The sequence below is a fragment of the Salvelinus namaycush genome, unplaced genomic scaffold, assembly GCF_016432855.1.
Source record: "Salvelinus namaycush isolate Seneca unplaced genomic scaffold, SaNama_1.0 Scaffold10, whole genome shotgun sequence".
Lineage (NCBI taxonomy): Eukaryota > Metazoa > Chordata > Actinopteri > Salmoniformes > Salmonidae > Salvelinus > Salvelinus namaycush.
In genome coordinates this window covers 943,205-962,340 of record NW_024057675.1, presented here as the reverse complement: position 1 = coordinate 962,340, position 19,136 = coordinate 943,205, and the positions used below count along the sequence as shown (strand labels likewise).

The following is a 19,136-nucleotide window of genomic DNA, read 5'->3' as shown; positions in this document are numbered from 1 at the left end:
TCTTATCCAGAGCGATTTACAGGCGCAATTAGGCAGGACTTCTTGACTTTTTATTTAAATCTAAGACATTTCTAGAAAATGAATGTGTCTAAACTACTTGGTAAGCTCAACATTTTTAAATGTCTTTAATTTTAAGGATTATTGTACTGCTGGATAGGCCTCATCTTGGACAACCGAAATAATCCCCAAAATTGCCACCAAGATAGGTATTCATTTTATTTTAGCATTTATACACTCCACGTGTTAAAAAGTCTCTGGGCCGGTTTCCCAGACACAGATCAAGCCTAGTGACTAAAAAGCACTTTCACTATAAATTCTCCATTAAGAATGCTTTTTAGACAAGGACTAGGGTTAATCTGCGTGTGGGAAACCATCCCTCGGAGAACCCAAACAAAGAATAACACATCACACAGTTAGCATTTATTTTCATAACATAACACATGTTCACATCGTGTCAAATCATATGTATGTTATAAAGCCCTTTTTACATCAGCAGGTGTCACAAAGTAAAACCCCAAAGAGCAAGCAATGCAGAGGCAGAAGCAAAGGGACTAGGAAAAGCTCCCTAGAAAGGCAGAAATCTAGGAAGAAACCTAGAGAGGAAGTAGGCTCTGATGGGTGGCCAGTCCTCTTCTGGCTGTGCCGGATAGAGAGGAACCAGGCGCCGAGGCGTGACCAGAACTCTCCTGGCTGTGCCGGATAGAGAGGAACCAGGCGCCGAGGCGTGACCAGACCTCTTCTGGCTGTGCCGGATAGAGAGGAACCAGGCGCCGAGGCGTGACCAGACCTCTTCTGGCTGTGCCGGATAGAGAGGAACCAGGCGCCGAGGCGTGACCAGACCTCTCCTGGCTGTGCCGGATAGAGAGGAACCAGGCGCCGAGGCGTGACCAGACCTCTTCTGGCTGTGTCGGGTAGAGATTTAAGAGTCCATGTGACCATTAAGGCCAGATCGTTCAAACGTTCATAGATGACCAGCAGGGTCAAATAATAACCACGATGGCTATAATGGAAAAGGCTAGTCAGTTGTACAACTGAATGACTTCCACTGAAATGTGTCTTCTGTATTTAACCCGACCCCTCTGAATCAGAGAGGTGCAGGGGGGGCTGCCTTAATTGACATCCACCGCGCCCAGGGAACCGTGGGTTAACTGCCTTGCTCAGGGGAACAGTGGGTTAACTGCCTTGCTCAGGGGAACAGTGGGTTAACTGCCTTGCTCAGAGGCAGAATGACAGATTTTTACCTTGTCAGCTCAGGGATTCGATCTGGCAACCTTTCAGTTACTGGCCCAATGCTCTAACCACTAGGCTACCTAAAGAGGGCAACACATGATGTAACACATCCTTATATATCATTACTGTCTTCATATATGGCGTTAACCTAGAGAAGCTTTATGAAGGCTGTTTCACTAAATGAAGCACTACAAATTCAGTCATGAACTAGTGAGATGTTAAAAAGCACATTTGGAGCACAATTTCAGATGACTTTTATTTTGAAAACCCATGTCCTTAAATGGATTTATAGACTGTTTCAAATGTAGACGTTCCACTGGTACGTGCCCGAGGCCCAGCGATGTTAGTGTTAATGAGAGCAGCAGAGAAACCACCAGCAATCCTTTGGCCATTGAAACCTGGATTTTTTTTCTCAATTCATCAGTCCTCGAAGTCCTTGCATTCTCTCTCCTCAGCTTCTTCTCAAAACTCATTGGAGGAGAAGGTCTGAGGGGAGGGACTTTAGATATTCTCCTCCAATACAGTTGAGGTGAGGAGAGAGAATGCGAGATAATCGAGGAAAGATGAATTGAGAAAGGATAGGCCTCAGTGACTAAAGTACTGGCCACTGGTCTCATTGAGGACATGTGTTTTCCAAAATAAAAGTCCTCCAGACAAATTGTAGGCTTTTCCTATGTCATGTCCAAGGAGGCTGTCATCTCGCTTGTGTGATGCTCCTGGTGTTTCTTCAGCAATTTGGGTACATGGAACCCTTTCCCACACAGGCTACAGACATAAGGCTTCTCTCCTGTATGGAGCCTCATGTGCACCTTCAGACTCCCCGGTGTGGTGAACCCCTTATCACAGACAGTACAAGGGTACGGCCTCTCTTTAGTGTGCGTGATCTGGTGCACTCTCAGGTTCCCAGACTGGGCGAAACGGGTCCCGCATATAGTGCAGACGTACGGTTTCTCTCCAGTGTGTGTTCTCTGGTGGCTTTGAAGGTCACCAGCCCGTACGAACGTCCGGCCGCAGTACGAGCAGCAGAACCTCTTCTCAAGGTTCTTCAAGTGCGTCCTTGCATGCGTCTGCAGCTTCTCTACATCTGTGAAGCTCTTACCACAGTCACAGATGTGGTAGAGGACCTCTTCCATGTGTAACTTCTTGAGCTTGTGTTTTTTCAGGCACTGGGATCTTGCGAAGCGTTGTCCGCAGATGGAGCACTGATGCGGTTTCTCCTTGGTGTGGGTCAGTAGGTGGGTGTTGAGGTTCCCTCTGATCGTGAAGCCCTTCCCGCAGTAGGAGCAGTGGTGGAGGTTCTCTCCTGTGTGGATCAGACGATGAACCTTGAGGGTTCTGAAGTGGGAGAACATCTTGCCACACTCATCACAGTGGTATGGTTTCTCCTTACGGTGGGTCTGTCTGTGCTTCCTATACTCCAACAGGTGGGCAAAACTCTCCGGGCACTTGGAGCAGTGGTATGGTTTCTCTCCTGTGTGTACTCGCTGGTGGATCTTGAGGTGCCGTAGCAAGGTGAAGGTCTTCCCACACGGATGGCAGACGTGCTTGGTTTTCTCTCCGGTGTGGATGGTCATGTGTCTCCTCAGGTCGTCGGGTCGTAAGAAACACTTCCCGCAGACAGAGCACTGATGTGGTTTCTCTCCGCTATGAATCAGCGCATGTCTGTTCAGCCGCGTCTTTGTGAGGAACCTCTTTCCGCACTCGGAGCAGTGGTGCAGCTTCTCAGAGCTGTCCGTGTCAGATCTGGCACCCTCTCCTGTTTCAATGACAACATTATAGGGGTTAGAGACGCTGCTAGGAGAGGAGAGAACAGCATCACTTGCATGCTTAACAGTGTACTGTACATACAGTAAAATACTATAGCGACCTTAACTCAACACCTAGCAACCTCGTCAAGAGGTTCAGATCACTGTTGGGTTGACAGTCTCCTGGACCCAGTTTGCATCCTGGTCGGAGATACACCCCAAATTTGCTACAATACCATGTACCTGTACCCATAGAGATCCTACTCAATTACCAGAGGGGCTGTGTTGTAAACCCTCAAAGTTCCATAATGGTCTGAAAATGGCAGTCATCTTGGTCAGAGAGAAATCCAACCCAGTCTAATTGGAATGAATGGCAGTAGGTGATGCATTTCCTGCTTTAACTGACGCAGGAAAATAAAAGGCACGTGATGTATCAGAAATTGGGTAATAGAATTAGTCTACCTAAAAATATTGGTCATATAATTATAAATACAGTTTATACAGGGTTTATACACATTTTCCGATATAATTAGCCTCTAAAATATATGTAAACAAACCATAATGTCTCAATGTGTGTTCTCTTGGAAAACAGTGAGTTACTATACGATACAATATCAGTACTTGTTGCATTTACAACTTGTCTAAGTCCTGTCAACAACTGATTTCAGCCAGTGTATGGCTGTGGATTGACTGCATTGTTTTAATGGAATGTTGGCAGTTATTTTTAAAAACTGTCTGGATAGCTAGCTAACATACATACAGTGGAGATCATCTTCAAATTCATTGTTTTACACAATAGTGTACCTGTGCCATAGTCAATAAAATAGTTTAACATCAGGGTATGGGGTGTTTCTCACCTTTGTGAACCACCTGGTGTCGTCTCAGGTCATAGGATCGCAGGAAGGCCTTCCCGCAAACGGAACACTGGTGGGGTTTCTCTCCGCTGTGGGTCATCATGTGTATCTTCAAGCTGCTGGCTGCAGTGAACCGCTTGCCGCACTGGGAGCAGAGGTACGGTCTCTCCGGGTCAGGGTCCTCTAGGCTGTCTGGGTCAGAGCTGGCACCCTCTCCTGTTTCAATGGCAACATTACAGGGGTTAAACACTTGTTTTCTATTTTATATGCTATACTATGCATCGGTATCTAAAAAGGTAGAAAGGGAAGTTGACTTCTCCTATATGTATATTCTGATCTGAGTTGGTCCTACCCACAACTTCCTCCTCCTCTTAGATGTATGTTCTGATCAGCGATTACTGGGAAATTCAAGTCTGAGCTCTGGCTGGGCCACTCAAGGACATTCAGAGACTTGTCCCGAAGATACTCCTGTGTTGTCTTGGCTGTGTGCTTAAGGTCGTTGTCCTGTTGGAAGGCGAACCTTCGCCCCAGTCTGAGGTCCTGAGTACTCTGGAGCACGTTTTCATCAACGATCTCCCTGTACTTTGCTCCGTTCATCTTTTCCTCTATCCTGACTAGTCTCCCAGGCCCGGCCTATGAAAAACATCCCCACAGCATGATGCTGCCACCACCATGCTTCACCATAGGGATGGTGCCAGGTTTCCTCCAGACGTGACGCTTGGCATTCAGGCCAAAGAGTTCAATCTTAGTTTCATCAGACCAGAGAATCTTGTCTCTTATGGTCTGAGTCCTTTAGGTGCCTTTTGGCTGTCATGTGCCTTTTACTGAGAGGTGGCTTCTGTCTGGCCACTCTACCATAAAGGCCTGATTGTTGGAGTGCTACAGAGATGGTTGTCCTTGTGGAAGGTTCTCCCATTTCCACAGAGGAACTATGGAGCTCTGTCAGAGTGACCATCGGGTTCTTGGTCACCTCCCTGACCAAGGCCCTTCTCCCCCGATTGGTCGGTTTGGCCAGGTGGCCAGCTCTAGGAAACCCTTCCCCATATCTGTGTCGTGACACAGTCCTGTCTCTGAGCTCTAAGGACTATTCCCTCGACCTCATGGCTTGGTTTTTGCTCTGACATGCACTGCCAACTGTGGGACCTTATATAGACAGGTGTGTGCCTTTCCAAATCATGTCCAATCAATTGAATTCACCACAGGTGGACTCCAATCAAGTTGTAGAAACATCAAGGATGATCAATGGAAACAGGATGCACCTGAGCTCAATTTCGAGTCTAATAGCAAAGTGTCTCTGTTTTAATTTTTAATACATTTGCAAACATTCTGAAAATCTGTATTTGCTTCGCCATTATGGGGTGTTGTGTGTAGATTGATGAGGATTTTCTTATTTGTTTAATCTATTTTAGAATAAAGCTGTAGTGTAACAAAATGTGGGAAAAGTCAAGTGGTCTGAATACTTTGCAAATGCACTGTATGTAGGTAAGTAGCCTTCCACAAGCCTTGGCTTGTACAAGCCGAAACGGCTCATAGGACAGGAGGCATCACCTGTTTCTGAAGCGTGAGGCAGAGGCAGGAGATTATGTAGTGTTATGTAGTTTTATGTATATTTTATGTATATCATGTATTTTATTTGTTGCGTTTTATTTCCTGTTTGGACCCCAGGAAGAGGGGTTAATTGGGGATCCCAATAAATACTACATGACTTATTCTGAGGCCTGGACCAGGCTGCATGTAGCTGGTTTGAAAATTATTTAAAAGGACAACCAGTCATATGAATGTGGCTCACCTTTTAGTCAGTTACATTTCTATGGCAGCGAATCCTTCAGAACTAACCTGCTCCTGGACAGGCCAACTCTATCCTGAATGAATCCTTCAGAACTAACCTGCTCCTGGACAGGCCAACTCTATCCTGAATGAATCCTTCAGAACTAACCTGCTCCTGGACAGGCCAACTCTATCCTGAATGAATCCTTCAGAACTAACCTGCTCCTGAGTGAATCCTTCAGAACCAACCTGCTCCTGGACAGGCCAACTCTATCCTGAATGAATCCTTCAGAACTAACCTGTTCCCGGACAGGCCAACTCTATCCTAAATGAATCCTTCAGAACTAACCTGCTCCTGGACAGGCCAACTCTATCCTGAATGAATCCTTCAGAACTAACCTGTTCCCGGGCAGGCCAACTCTATCCTGAATGAATCCTTCAGAACTAACCTGCTCCTGGACAGGCCAACTCTATCCTAAATGAATCCTTCAGAACTAACCTGCTCCTGGACAGGCCAACTCTATCCTGAATGAATCCTTCAGAACTAACCTGCTCCTGGACAGGCCAACTCTATCCTGAATGAATCCTTCAGAACTAACCTGCTCCTGGACAGGCCAACTCTATCCTGAATGAATCCTTCAGAACTAACCTGCTCCTGGACAGGCCAACTCTATCCTGAATGAATCCTTCAGAACTAACCTGCTCCTGGACAGGCCAACTCTATCCTGAATGAATCCTTCAGAACTAACCTGCTCCTGGACAGGCCAACTCTATCCTGAATGAATCCTTCAGAACTAACCTGCTCCCGGGCAGGCCAACTCTATCCTGAATGAATCCTTCAGAACTAACCTGCTCCTGGACAGGCCAACTCTATCCTGAATGAATCCTTCAGAACTAACCTGCTCCAGGACAGGCCAACTCTATCCTGAATGAATCCTTCAGAACTAACCTGCTCCTGGACAGGCCAACTCTATCCTGAATGAATCCTTCAGAACTAACCTGCTCCCGGGCAGGCCAACTCTATCCTGAATGAATCCTTCAGAACTAACCTGGTCCTGGACAGGCCAACTCTATCCTGAATGAATCCTTCAGAACTAACCTGCCCCTGAGTGAATCCTTCAGAACTAACCTGCTCCCGGGCAGGCCAACTCTATCCTGAATGAATCCTTCAGAACTAACCTGTTCCCGGGCAGGCCAACTCTATCCTGAATGAATCCTTCAGAACTAACCTGCTCCCGGACAGGCCAACTCTATCCTGAATGAATCATTCAGAACTAACCTGCTCCTGGGCAGGCCAACTCTATCCTGAATGAATCCTTCAGAACTAACCTGCTCCTGGGCAGGCCAACTCTATCCTGAATGAATCCTTCAGAACTAACCTGCTCCCGGGCAGGCCAACTCTATCCTGAATGAATCCTTCAGAACTAACCTGTTCCCGGGCAGGCCAACTCTATCCTGAATGAATCCTTCAGAACTAACCTGCTCCTGGACAGGCCAACTCGATCATGAATGAATCCTTCAGAACTAACCTGCTCCTGGGCAGGCCAACTCTATCCTGAATGAATCCTTCAGAACTAACCTGCTCCTGGGCAGGCCAACTCTATCCTGAATGAATCCTTCAGAACTAACCTGCTCCCGGGCAGGCCAACTCTATCCTGAATGAATCCTTCAGAACCAACTCTATCCTGAATGAATCCTTCAGAACTAACCTGCTCCCGGGCAGGCCAACTCTATCCTGAATGAATCCTTCAGAACCAACTCTATCCTGAATGAATCCTTCAGAACCAACTCTATCCTGAATGAATCCTTCAGAACCAACTCTATCCTGAATGAATCCTTCAGAACTAACCTGCTCCTGGGCAGGCCAACTCCATCTTGAATGAATAGTCTGAACCCCGAGTTGAGGACCAATGAAATCAGAATCCCTCCCTCTTGCAAAGAGTGCATCATCATCTCCTTCATTTGAGGAAGAAGACTGATTAAATATGTTATTAATTAAATGTTTGTGTGATTTTTTTTTTTTACAATTTAAAAATACCTATCACATTATTTAGTAATGACAGAATGCATTTAAAAACTAAAATAAACATTTATTATTATGATAGTTATTTTAACAATAAGAATAAACACAGCAAAGTAAAACAATGAAGAAGATACTTCTAAAAGCTTATTTCACACCTCAGCCTGCTGAATCTGTAAAATAACTTTTCCTTCTTTATGATTTTCGTCTCAAATTAAAACATGGCACTGATTTGCCCAACGGATTGACGTTTCAGCATTGTCTCAATGAAGAATTCGACAAGCCATATACGCCTGCTGGAGTTAGCGTCAGGCACGTAAGAAATATCCGCCGTCGTAGTACGGATGAAGCCTGAGCTGGGATGTCAAGCTAACTGAAGCCCGGGTAGCTTTAGAAAACCCTGAGTAGCTTGCCTCGTAGGATACCCCTCAGAACACAGTGTGTATTTACAGATGTTGTTAAATCAGGTTCTGGACATAACAAAGGGTTTCCCGGAGGGATCCATTCTTGGTCCGTTTTTTTTTCTCTCACTATCTTAAAATGGTATCTTTCACCTGTACGCAGATGACACTGTGGTGTATGCTGTTGCCTCAGAGCTTCAATCTGTCTTCATTTCTCTGCAGAAAGCCTTTGTTGAACTGAAACCAAGTATATATATGCAGGTAAAACCAAGTATATGTAGATTTTCCAAATCACGTAAAAATGATATCTGATGATTTATGCATACCTACTTTGGATGGTGCACTCACTGATCGTATCGCCGCCTATACATGTCTGTCCATCTGGATGGATGAAAAGCGATCTTTTCAAAAAGTATGTTGATGAATTAGTGAATAAATTAAGAATACATTTTTTTTCCCGGCTTCTATAGGAACTGGTCCCGTCTTTCATTAAATAGCAGAAAACAAATCATTTAGTCAACATTCATTCCAGGTATATTGACTATGGCGGATATCGTCTATCTGAATGCAGCTGCCACTGTATAGAAGTCATTGGATGCAGTTCATGCAGTATCATGATGCGTTGCGATTTATTACGGCCGATAGGTTCAGCACATATTGCATTTTGTATCAGAATGCAGGCTGGCCCACCTTGAAGTCTCGTAGATCGATGCATTGTGCTCTTTTTGTCTATAAAAAAACCCTATTGCATACATTTCCACCGTACCTTACCTCATTGTTAACCTATAGATGTACGGGCTACCGGACTCGGGCTCAGAGATGGCTACTCTCTGGAGATGCCTTCGATCTCCCCTGAGTTGGGTAGATCTGCTTTTAGTTTTTTTGCACTTCAGTGTGGAATGATCTACAATGCACTTTAAAATTGTAGGAATTGGTGCCTCTAGGGCCTTTCAGACGGTTGTTAGGGGGACCCTCTAGGGCCTTTCAGACGGTTGTTAGGGGGACCCTCTAGGGCCTTTCAGACGGTTGTTAGGGGGACCCTCTAGGGCCTTTCAGACGGTTGATAGGGGGACCCTCTAGGGCCTTTCAGACGGTTGTTAGGGGGACCCTCTAGGGCCTTTCAGACGGTTGTTAGGGGGACCCTCTAGGGCCTTTCAGACGGTTGTTAGGGGGACCCTCTAGGGCCTTTCAGACGGTTGTTAGGGGGACCCTCTAGGGCCTTTCAGACGGTTGTTAGGGGGACCCTCTAGGGCCTTTCAGACGGTTGTTAGGGGGACCCTCTAGGGCCTTTCAGACGGTTGTTAGGGGGACCCTCTAGGGCCTTTCAGACGGTTGTTAGGGGGACCCTCTAGGGCCTTTCAGACGGTTGTTAGGGGGACCCTCTAGGGCCTTTCAGACGGTTGTTAGGGGGACCCTCTAGGGCCTTTCAGACGGTTGTTAGGGGGACCCTCTAGGGCCTTTCAGACGGTTGTTAGGGGGACCCTCTAGGGCCTTTCAGACGGTTGTTAGGGGGACCCTCTAGGGCCTTTCAGACGGTTGTTAGGGGGACCCTCTAGGGCCTTTCAGACGGTTGTTAGGGGGACCCTCTAGGGCCTTTCAGACGGTTGTTAGGGGACCGTTTTACTGAATGTGTCTGTTATTTATAATTTTGTTTTGCTTTTCGTGTATTGTTGTGTATATGAATGGGTAGTTTAATGTGTTGAAATAAAATCACATTTTATTTGTCACATACACATGGTTAGCAGATGTCAATGCGAGTGTAGCGAAATGCTTGTGCTTTTAGTTACGGCAGTGCAGAAACATCTAACAAGTAATCTAACAAATTCACAACGACTACCTTATACACACACAATGTAAGGGGATGGAATAAGAATATGTGCATATAAATATATGGATGCGTGATGGCCGTGCGACATAGGCAAGATGCAATAGATGGTATAAAATACAGTATATACATATGAGATGAGTATGTAGGATATGTAAACATGATTAAAGTGGCATTATTTAAAGTGACTAGTGATAACATTATTAAATCCATTTATTAAAGTGGTCAGTGATTTGAGTCTGTATGTTGGCAGCAGCCTCTCTCTGTTAGTGATTACTGTTTAACAGTCTGATGGCCTTGAGATAGAAGCTGTTTTTCAGTCTCTCAGTCCCAGCTTTGATGTACCTGTACTGACCTCGCCTTCTGGATGATAGCGGGGTGAACAGGCAGTGGCTCAGGTGGTTGTTGTCCTTGATGATCTTTTTGGCCTTCCTGTGACATCGGGTGCTGTAGGTGTCCTGGAGGGCAGGTAGTTTGCCCCCGGTGATGCGTTGTGCAGACCGCACTACCCTCTGGAGAGCCTTGCGGTTGAGGGCGGTGTAGTAGCCGTACCAGGTGGTGATACAGCCCGACAGGATGCTCTCGATTGTGCATCTGTAAAAGTTTGTGGGGGTTTTAGGTGACAAGCCAAATTTCTTCAGCCTCCTGAGGTTGAAGAGGCGCTGTTGTGCCTTCTTCACCATGCTGTCTGTGTGGGTGGACCATTTCAGATTGTCCGTGATGTGTACGCAGTGGAACTTAACTTTCCACCTTCTCCACTGCAGTCCCGTCAATATGGAAAGGGGGGTGCTCCCTCTGCTGTTTCCTGAAGTACACGATCATCTCCTTTGTTTTGTTGACATTGAGTGGGAGGTTATTTTCCTGACATCACACTCCGAGGGCCCTCACCTCCTCCCTGTAGGCTGTCTCGTCATTGTTGGTAATCAAGCCTACCACTATAGTGTCGTCTGCAAACTTGATGATTGAGTTGGAGGCGTGCATGGCCACGCAGTCATGGGTGAACAGGGAGTACAGGAGAGGGCTGAGAACGCACCCTTGTGGGGCCCCAGTGTTGAGGATCAGCGGGGTGGAGATGTTGTTTCCTACCTTTACCACCTGGGGGCGGCCCGTCAGAAAGTCTAGGACCCAGTTGCACAGGGCGGGGTCGAGACCCAGGGTCTCAAGCTTAATGATGAGTTTGGAGGGTACTATGGTGTTGAATGCTGAGCTGTAGTCAATTAACAGCATTCTTACATAGGTATTACTCTTGTCCAGATGGGATAGTGCAGTGTGATGGCGATTGCATCGTCTGTGGACCTATTGGGGCGGTAAGCAAATTGGAGTGGTTCTAGGGTATCAGGTAGGGTGGAGGTGATATGATCCTTGGCTAGTCTCTCAAAGCACTTCATGATGACAGAGGTGAGTGCTACGGGGCGAGAGTCATTTAGTTCAGTTACCTTAGCTTTCTTGGGAACAGGAACAATGGTGGCCATCATGAAATGTGTGGGTACAGCACATTGCATATGAATGTGTATATGAATGTGTAGTTGAATGTGTTTATTGTATATTAATGTGTATATGAATGTGTTTATTGTATATTAATGGGTATATGAATGTGTAGTTGAATGTGTTTATTGTATATTAATGTGCATATGAATTGGTAGTTTAATGTGTTTATTGTATATTAATGTGTATATTAATGTGTTTATTGTATATGAATGTGTATATGAATGTGTTTATTGTATATTAATGTGTATATGAATGTGTTTATTGTATATGAATGTGTATATGAATGTGTAGTTGAATGTGTTTATTGTATATGAATGTGTATATGAATGTGTAGTTGAATGTGTTTATTGTATATGAATGTGTATATGAATGTGTAGTTGAATGTGTTTATTGTATATGAATGTGTATATGAATGTGTAGTTGAATGTGTTTATTGTATATTAATGTGTATATGAGTGGGTAGTTTAATGTGTTTATTGTATATTAATGTGTATATTAATGTGTTTATTGTATATGAATGTGTAGTTGAATGTGTAGTTGAATGTGTTTATTGTATATTAATGTGTATATGAATTGGTAGTTTCATGTGTTTAAATAAATACCTGGCTTGGTCCTATCCACACCTTCCTCCTCCTCTTCATGCTTCTTCTCTCTGTCCCGCTCCTCCTCCTCCTCTCTTTTAACAATAACAAGCCCTGTAAAACATCAAACCAATAAGACTGGAACACAATGTTCATTAAAACACTTTATAATAGATCTTCACATAATAATAATAACATAATAATAGTAGTATTATTATTAGTAGTAGTAATAATAATAATAGTAATAATAACAATAGTATTAATAATATGAATAATAATTATAGTATTAATAATAATAATAGTATCAATAATATGAATAATTTGATTAATAATTATAGTATTAATAATAATAATAATAGTATTAATAATAGTACAACTAATAAGTATATGAATATGAATAATAATAATACTAGTAAAATAGTACTAATAGTGATAGTATTAATAACAGTAGTAATAATAATAAGAACAGTAGTAATACTAATAATAATAGCAGTAGTAATAATAACAGTAATCGTATTATTAATACAAATAATAATAATAATAATAACAATATTAGTAATAATAGTAGTAATAATAATAACAGTACTAATCGTATTAATAATAATAATAATAATAACAGTAATAATAGTATCAATAATAATAGTAATAATAGTAATAGTAATACTAATAACAGTAATAATAGTATCAATAATAATAGTAATATAATAATAATATTATTAATAACAGTAATAATACTATTAATAATTGTAATAATAATAGTAATAATAATAATAATAGTAATAATAGTAGTAATAATAATAATAATAGTTATAATAGTAGTAATAATAATACTATTAATAGTAATAATAATAATAATAGTAATAATAATAATAACAGTAATAATAGTAATAATAATAATAATAATAACAGTAATAGTATCAATAATAATAGTAATAATAGTAATAGTAATACCAGTAATAATAGTATTAATAATAATAGTAATAGTAATACTAATAACAGTAATAATAGTATTGATAATAATAGTAATAGTAATACTAACAACAGTAATAATAGTATTAATAATAATAGTAATAGTAATACTAATAACAGTAATAACAGTATTAATAATAATAGTAATAGTAATACTAATAACAGTAATAATAATAATAGTAATAGTAATACTAATAACAGTAATAATAGTAATAGTAATAGTAATACTAATAACAGTATTAATAATAATAGTAATAGTAATAATAGTATTAATAATAATAGTAATAGTAATACTAATAACAGTAATAGTATCAATAATAATAATAACAGTAATAATAGTAATAATAATAATAGTAATAATAGTATTAATAATAATAATAATAATAGTAGTATTAATAATATGAATAATAGCAGTAGTAATAATAACAGTAATGGTATTATCAATAAAAATAGTAATAATAATAATAATAACAGTAATAACAGTACTAATAATAGTATGAATAATAATAATAGTAATAGTAGTAGTAATAGTAATAATAATAACAGTACTAATAACAGTATGAATAATAATAATAATAGTAATAACAGTACTAATAATAGTACAAATAATAAGTATATGAATAATAATAGTAGTAATAATGATAATAGTAATAATAATAATAACAGTAATAATAGTATTAATAGTAATAATAATAATAGGCTTTATTCTATTCTCTTTCTATTGTAATGTGTTACCTGGGTTAGCCGCACCTCTTTCTCCCTGGTCCTCCTCTTCTTCCATATCTACTTGAACAACATCAAAACAGGGGCTTAGGGGTTATTTTTGGACTACACATGCTGTGTGTGCCACACTAGACAATAGTAGACATGGGTTCAATTCGAATTTAAAATCAGTCTGTGCTTGATTGAAATCAATATGTGCCTGGTCCATTTGAACCAACGGAATAGTCTCAAAGGTGACCATCACCCCGCTTAACTTGGTGACACTTCAGGTAGGCTCAAGCAAACACTGAAAGTATTTGAACGTTTTTAAATACTATTAGAACCTAGATCTGGACTGTAAGGACTATGATGTAACCAAAATGCTGGTGTAGCCAACCTGGACTCACCGGAGTCAATGCCATTATCTTCCTCCTCCCCGCCTTCCTCCTCCTCCTCCTCCTCGATTTCTCTCTCCTCCTCCTCCTCTTTGACAATCACATTGAGTTCCAGTGTTTGACTGCAGTCTTCCAGCTTCACTGATGCCATCTCTGGACCCTGTTGTGAGCTTGTCTGGGCTGCAACACTGCAGCCAGAACCCAGTTAAGACATGGTATGAACACGGCAGCCAGAACCCAGTTCAGACATGGTATGAACACGGCAGCCAGAACCCAGTTCAGACATGGTATGAACACGGCAGCCAGAACCCAGTTCAGACATGGTATGAACACGGCAGCCAGAACCCAGTTCAGACATGGTATGAACACGGCAGCCAGAACCCAGTTCAGACATGGTATGAACACGGCAGCCAGAACCCAGTTCAGACATGGTATGAACACGGCAGCCAGAACCCAGTTCAGACATGGTATGAACACGGCAGCCAGAACCCAGTTCAGACATGGTATGAACACGGCAGCCAGAACCCAGTTCAGACATGGTATGAACACGGCAGCCAGAACCCAGTTCAGACATGGTATGAACACGGCAGCCAGAACCCAGTTCAGACATGGTATGAACACGGCAGCCAGAACCCAGTTCAGACATGGTATGAACACGGCAGCCAGAACCCAGTTCAGACATGGTATGAACACGGCAGCCAGAACCCAGTTCAGACATGGTATGAACACGGCAGCCAGAACCCAGTTCAGACATGGTATGAACACGGCAGCCAGAACCCAGTTCAGACATGGTATGAACACGGCAGCCAGAACCCAGTTCAGACATGGTATGAACACGGCAGCCAGAACCCAGTTCAGACATGGTATGAACACGGCAGCCAGAACCCAGTTCAGACATGGTATGAACACGGCAGCCAGAACCCAGTTCAGACATGGTATGAAGTGGACTGGATGCTTTTTTTCTATTTAAAAAAAAAAGTGTCTGAATCAAAAAGCTAAAATCTAAGTGTTGTTCAGAAATGAAATAAACAAACAGAAAAACATATATAATATACATACACACTACTGTTCAAAAGTTTGGGGTCACTTAGAAATTTACTTGTTTTTTGAAAGAAAAGCCATTTTTTTTATCCATTAAAATTGATCAGAAATACAGTGTAGACATTGTTAATGTTGTAAATGACTGTTGTAGCTGGAAACGGCTGATTTGTAATGGAATATCTACATAGGCGTACAGAGGCCCATTATCAGCAACCATCACTCCTGTGTTCCCTTGGAACGCTGTGTTAGCTAATCCAAGTTTATAATTTTAAAAAGGCTAATTGAGAATTAGAAAACCCTTTTGCAATTATGCTAGCACAGCTGAAAACGGTCATGCTATTTAAAGAAGCAATAAAACTGGCCTTCTTTAGACTAGTTGAGTATCTGGAGCATCAGGATTTGTGGGTTCGATTACAGGCTCAAAATGACCAGAAACAAAGAACTTTCTTCTGAAACTCGTCAGTCTATTCTTGTTCTGAGAAATGAAGGCTATTCCATGTGAGAAATTGCCAAGAAACTGAAGATCTTGTACAACACTGTGTACTACTCCTTTCACAGAACAGCACAAACTGGCCCTAACCAAAATAGAAAGAGGAGTGGGAGGCCTCGGTGCACAACTGAGCAAGAGGACAAGTACATTAGTGTGTCTAGTTTGAGAAACAGACGCCTCACAAGTCCTCAACTGGCAGCTTCATTAAATAGTACCAGCAAAACACCAGTCTCAACGTCAACAGTGAAGAGGCGACTCCGGGATGCTGGCCTTCTAGGCAGAGTTGCAAAGAAAAAGCCATATCTCAGACTGACCAATAAAAATAAAAGATTAAGATGGGCAAAAGAACACAGACACTGGACAGAGGAAGATTGGAAAAAAGGTGTTATGGACAGACAAATCTAAGTTTGAGATATTCGGATCACAAAGGAGAACATTCGTGAGACGCAGAAAAATTAAAAGATGCTGGAGGAGTTCTTGACGCCATCTGTCAAGCATGGTGGAGGCAATGTGATGGTCTGGGGGTGCTTTGGTAGTGGTAAAGTGGGAGATTTGTAAAAGGGATCTTTAAGAAGGAAGGTTATCACTCAATTTTGCAACGCCATGCCATACCCTGTGGATGGAGCTTAATTGTAGCCAATTTCCTCCTACAACAGGACAATGACACAAAGCACAGCTCCAAACTATGCAATAACTATTTAGGGAAGAAGCAGTCAGCTGGTATTCTGTCTATAATGGAGTGGCCAGCACAGTCACCGGATCTCAACCCTATTGAGCTGTTGTGGGAGCAGTTTGACCGTATGGTACATATTTTTTTTATTTTTTATTATTTCACCTTTATTTAACCAGGTAGGCAAGTTGAGAACAAGTTCTCATTAACAATTGCGACCTGGCCAAGATAAAGCAAAGCAGTTCGACACATACAACAACACAGAGTTACACATGGAGTAAAACAAACATACAGTCAATAATACAGTAGAAAAATAAGTCTATATACAATGTGAGCAAGTGAGGTGAGATAAGGGAGGCGAAGGCAAAAAAAGGCCATGGTGGCGAAGTAAATACAATATAGCAAGTAAAACACTGGAATGGTTGATTTGCAGTGGAAGAATGTGCAAAGTAGAGATAGAAATAATGGGGTGCAAAGGAGCAAAATAAATAAATAAATACAGTAGGGAAAGAGGTAGTTGTTTGGGCTAAATTATAGATGGGCTATGTACAGGTGCAGTAATCTGTGAGCTGCTCTGACAGCTGGTGCTTAAAGCTAGTGAGGGAGATAAGTGTTTCCAGTTTCAGAGATTTTTGTAGTTCGTTCCATTCATTGGCAGCAGAGAACTGGAAGGAGAGGCGGCCAAAGGAAGAATTGGTTTTGGGGGTGACCAGAGAGATATACCTGCTGGAGCGTGTGCTACAGGTGGGTGCTGCTATGGTGACCAGCCAGCTGAAATAAGGGGGGACTTTACCTAGCAGGGTCTTGTAGTGCCCAACATAAGAAGTGCCCATCAAGCCAATCCAACTTGTGGGAGGTGCTTCAGGAAGCATGGAGTGAAATCTCTTCAGATTACCTCAACAAATTGACAACTAGAATGCCAAAGGCCTGCAAGGCTGTAATTGCTGCAAATTGAGGATTCTTTGATGAAAGCAAAGTTTGAAGGACACAGTTATTATTTAAATTAAAAATCATTATTTATAACCTTGTCAACATCTTGACTATATTTCCTATTCATTTTGCAACTAATTTCATGTATGTTTTCATGGAAAACAAGGACATTTCTAAGTGACTCCACATTTTTCAACGGTAGTATAGTATATATACACACATACTGACTAGGTATCCTCTTTCCCTTATATTTGTCACGGTGTGAGGAGTCCGTTCTCTTGCTGTGCAACAAGCGCTACAGTAAAATAATAAGGGGCAGTTAACTAATCAGCACTTTTTTTACACAGTACCATACTGTTACTCAGATATACATTCATTTTGAGTCCTCACCTATGTAATGGCTTGTATCGATAACGACCCTGAGTAAAAAACACACAAAAAAACATGACAGATGGACACCACAACAACCGCTGCAGCCCGAAAAACTGACACTATTCAACAGCTGCAATCTACCACATTACCGATTGACAATAAACGTTTACTGTAATGCTCAACTGTTGGCTATCGTTTAAATTACCTGAAATCGCTGGTATTTTACTGATAAACTGGGAGGAGGGTTGCAAATCGGTCGGTGTGATGGCAAACCGCTGCGCTTACATGACGCTCGTGAACATGACGCCCTTTCCCATCCTGCGCGCAGACTGTGTATCTTCAACCTAGTGCGCAGGCGGAAGTTTACAGTACTGGCTCATCCGATTCTCCATGCTCAGAGTCTAATCAAACAATAAAAGACCAGGGATTTCAGGTAATCTGTCGTGTTTTGATTATAATAATTTAAACCATAACCAGACGCTGAAACTTACAGTTAACGTTTATTGTCGGTCAGCGATGTGGTAGATGTTGAACAGTGTGGTGGTAGACAGAAACGGTTACCGTCCGTTGGGCTGTCACGGTTGTTGTTCTGGCCAGGAACGTTATCGATAATAATCCATTACAGTTTAAGCGAGGAACTCCATGTGAATGAATTATTTCAGAGTGAAAACACTATACGTAGAAAGCCTACATTTTGTTCGCGCGGTCGTACATTACATCACCATTTAACTGATATACAAACATGGTGATTAGTGAAATGGCCTTTAGCTTATTGCTTAGCTGCAGCGCTCTCCCTGGCATGATAGTCGGTTCCTCCCATTGTGATTTATATTTTATTGTTTTATATATGATTTTAATTTCCTGAACATATCTAGAGTTGAGGTTTTACATGTATTATTTTCCTTTCTTATTAAAGCATCCGCCTCTAGCATACCATGACTGAACCGAGTCCGGCACAGAAAAGCTCACAGCCAGATCAAGAGATAGCGTCAGTGAAGCTGGAGGACTGCAGTCAAACACTGGAGCTCAATGTGATTGTCAAAGAAGAGGAAGAGGAGGATGAGAGAAGAACCAAGGAAGAGAACGGGGGAGTAGAACAGGAGAGGGAAGAGGAACAGGAGAGGGAAGATGGTAACATTGCCTCGGGTGAGTCTAAGATGCCTACACCTGCCACTGGGTTACATCTAGACCTGGATCCTGACTCTCAGTTCCATTACAGAAGACATTGGACGAAGGCGTCTTCTGTACAGGGGGGAGTTTTGTTAAGAGTCCATACGCTCAATCTGAACATTAACACAAGTCGCTTGCGGTTTTGGAAGGATAAGGACCGTTTAATAATTTTCAAAAGAACAAAAGGTTAAATTGATACACACCTTGACAGGGTTCGTGTTCCCATACGGCCATATCTTCAAGTTACAGCGCTTGTTTATGGGAAACAGACGGAATACAAGAGGCGACCACCTGTGCCAATTAGCTATCTAGTGTAACAGTATAACTTTAAACCGTCCCCTCGCCCCGACACGGGCGCGAACCAGGGACCCTCTGCACACATCAACAACGGTCACCCACGAAGCGTCGTTACCCATCGCTCCACAAAAGCCGCGGCCCTTGCAGAGCAAGGTGCAACACTACTTCTAGGTTTCAGAGCAAGTGACG

General features: G+C 42.2%; 1 protein-coding gene across 1 annotated transcript; it reads right to left on the bottom strand.

Annotated features, from left to right (window-relative positions):
* Positions 1-1,901: 1,901 nt before the first annotated feature.
* Positions 1,902-13,661, bottom strand: LOC120035248 (zinc finger protein 883-like). The gene is made up of 3 exons (XM_038982038.1): positions 13,616-13,661; positions 3,833-4,045; positions 1,902-2,986 (listed from the first exon to the last, which is right to left on the bottom strand). Exons 1-3 carry the CDS (start codon positions 13,659-13,661, stop codon positions 1,902-1,904), a joined length of 1,344 nt encoding a protein of 447 aa, XP_038837966.1.
* Positions 13,662-19,136: the final 5,475 nt, after the last annotated feature.

What these genes read in the sequence shown, in the direction of transcription:
- LOC120035248 (XM_038982038.1), bottom strand. Translation starts at nt 13,661, where the DNA reads ATGGAAGAAGAGGAGGACCAGGGAGAAAGAGGTGCGGCTAACCCAG. An exon ending in AAGAGGTGCGGCTAACCCAG is followed by an intron (nt 4,046 to 13,615) that starts GTAACACATTAC and finishes CCATTGAAACAG; the next exon opens with GAGAGGGTGCCAGCTCTGAC. An exon ending in ACACCAGGTGGTTCACAAAG is followed by an intron (nt 2,987 to 3,832) that starts GTGAGAAACACC and finishes TCATTGAAACAG; the next exon opens with GAGAGGGTGCCAGATCTGAC.